General features: G+C 39.4%; 1 protein-coding gene across 18 annotated transcripts in view; it reads right to left on the bottom strand.

Moving 5' to 3' along the window:
* unc80 (unc-80 homolog (C. elegans)) overlaps nucleotides 1-1708 on the bottom strand; it is a 100556-nt gene that overhangs the window by 58361 nt on the left and 40487 nt on the right. For all 18 annotated transcript variants that reach the window (XM_014016077.1, XM_014016087.1, XM_014016081.1 and 15 more), the window contains one exon: nucleotides 472-635. In XM_014016077.1, the coding sequence (XP_013871531.1) occupies nucleotides 472-635 (164 nt within the window). The remainder of the gene's footprint in view (nucleotides 1-471; nucleotides 636-1708) is intronic.

The following is a 1708-nucleotide window of genomic DNA, read 5'->3' as shown; positions in this document are numbered from 1 at the left end:
GCTTCGTGTGGGGAATCAAAGCCTGGTCTCTCACCTGACAGGCAGGAAGACTCAGAACTACACAAAACAAATTAAATACTAATTACAGGGATTCCACCAGAATTATTATAAAATTAAGCTAAAACTATGTTTAAAACTAGATCCTATCTTTCAACAGCAACTAACCCTGACGACAGTGAACAGAACTACAAGTTGTASTTTGGACCTGAACAATGCTGTGTGGTCATATAATATGATAAACACAGAMCTCCTCCTCAGTTGTTGTGTTTATCCATATTACTGTGAAAATGTTAACTTACACAAGAACCACAAATGCTGACAGGATGAAAAAAAAAAACACATGGAGAAAAAAAAATCCAAGCAGCCATGAGAAGCATCAGTCTGATTAGTTACTGTGGTTTTATTTGTTGGTGTGACATTCAGATTTTTTCTGGGATCAGAGGAAACACCACRCTGTTTATTGGCCAGTACCTCCGAGGACCGAGCTGTTTGTTTTCGTCCCTCTCGTCAGGTTTCTTGGTGGTGGCGACCTTCTCAGCGCTGTCCAGGAGCGCACTCAGCGCCACCCTGCGGAACACGTTCCCGTGGGCCTCTTTGATAAACTGCACCAGCTGGCGGATGTCGCAGTACAGACCCTGCAGAGGAGGAGAGAATGTGAGAGTYTGARAGCAAACGAGGGARTTTTTTTCACACGTRATGTTTTGGAGTTTGTCACAACACCAGCTGGTCTAGACGGTCTTCTRYTAGGGGTGTCCCGATACCAGTTTTTCTAAAATCGAGTGCGAGTACGAGTACTTCAGTTTAGGTACTCACCGATACAAATACTGACTACTTACTGAGTTAGAATTAAACATTACACAAAGACTTTAAAAACTCTTTTCTTTTATTTAGAACAAAGTAGATCTCCTTACTTAWAAACCTACAGGCCCTCTGACCAGATCAAATCATATAAACAGCACAGTGCAACAATTACAGATTGTTTTTCAACTTCTATACATTTTTTAAACATCATTTATGTCAACCTGTACGGATTGTCCGTAAGTTATAAGGATTTTTACGTCATTTTGCAGGTATACGGACGTATAGAGCAAGCTCACGGATTGTTTCCCAGTCTTACGGATTTCTTCAAAACCCAAATTTTCAAATTTATCTAACGTGTTCCTGTGGGGTGATTTAAAAAACAAGAAATAACATCAAACATCCATCTTCCAACCTGTTCTTCAGCTAGAAGTAAGTTTTGAAATTTTTCCGCTCTCCTTTCGTCCGAAGAGGTTAACATGTATGAAATATGGAACTGACAGAACTTACAAACTTTTTACTTGAAATGTAAATCGTAACACGAGTCAAACTCAAGATCCACGGGCCAAATGCAACCTGTCAAAAACAAAAAGGCTTCAAAAATGTACCACTGTCTAAAAATTAGGGTATGCTGCTTTAAAGCCAGCAATAACCATAAACTACATCTCCCATAATGTATGTTGATTATTTTACTCCTTACTCTCCTTACTAGGTGGAGTTGATTCAAGGTTCAAAAGTAGCTGGCAGATGGTGAAGTTTGCGTGTAAAATCTCAATTTCAGTCATAATGTCACATAGCAATATACTGTTTCTGTGGATTGATGTATGTACCTGCTGCTGCTGTTACACCTGAATTTCCCCGCGCGGGACAATAAAGGCTGTTTCTATTCTATTCTATTCTATTCTATTCT

The sequence above is a fragment of the Austrofundulus limnaeus genome, unplaced genomic scaffold, assembly GCF_001266775.1.
Source record: "Austrofundulus limnaeus strain Quisiro unplaced genomic scaffold, Austrofundulus_limnaeus-1.0 Scaffold138, whole genome shotgun sequence".
Taxonomy (NCBI): Eukaryota; Metazoa; Chordata; class Actinopteri; order Cyprinodontiformes; family Rivulidae; genus Austrofundulus; species Austrofundulus limnaeus.
The sequence above is the reverse complement of the archived record's forward strand: the minus strand, read 5'-3'. Positions and strand labels throughout refer to the sequence as shown.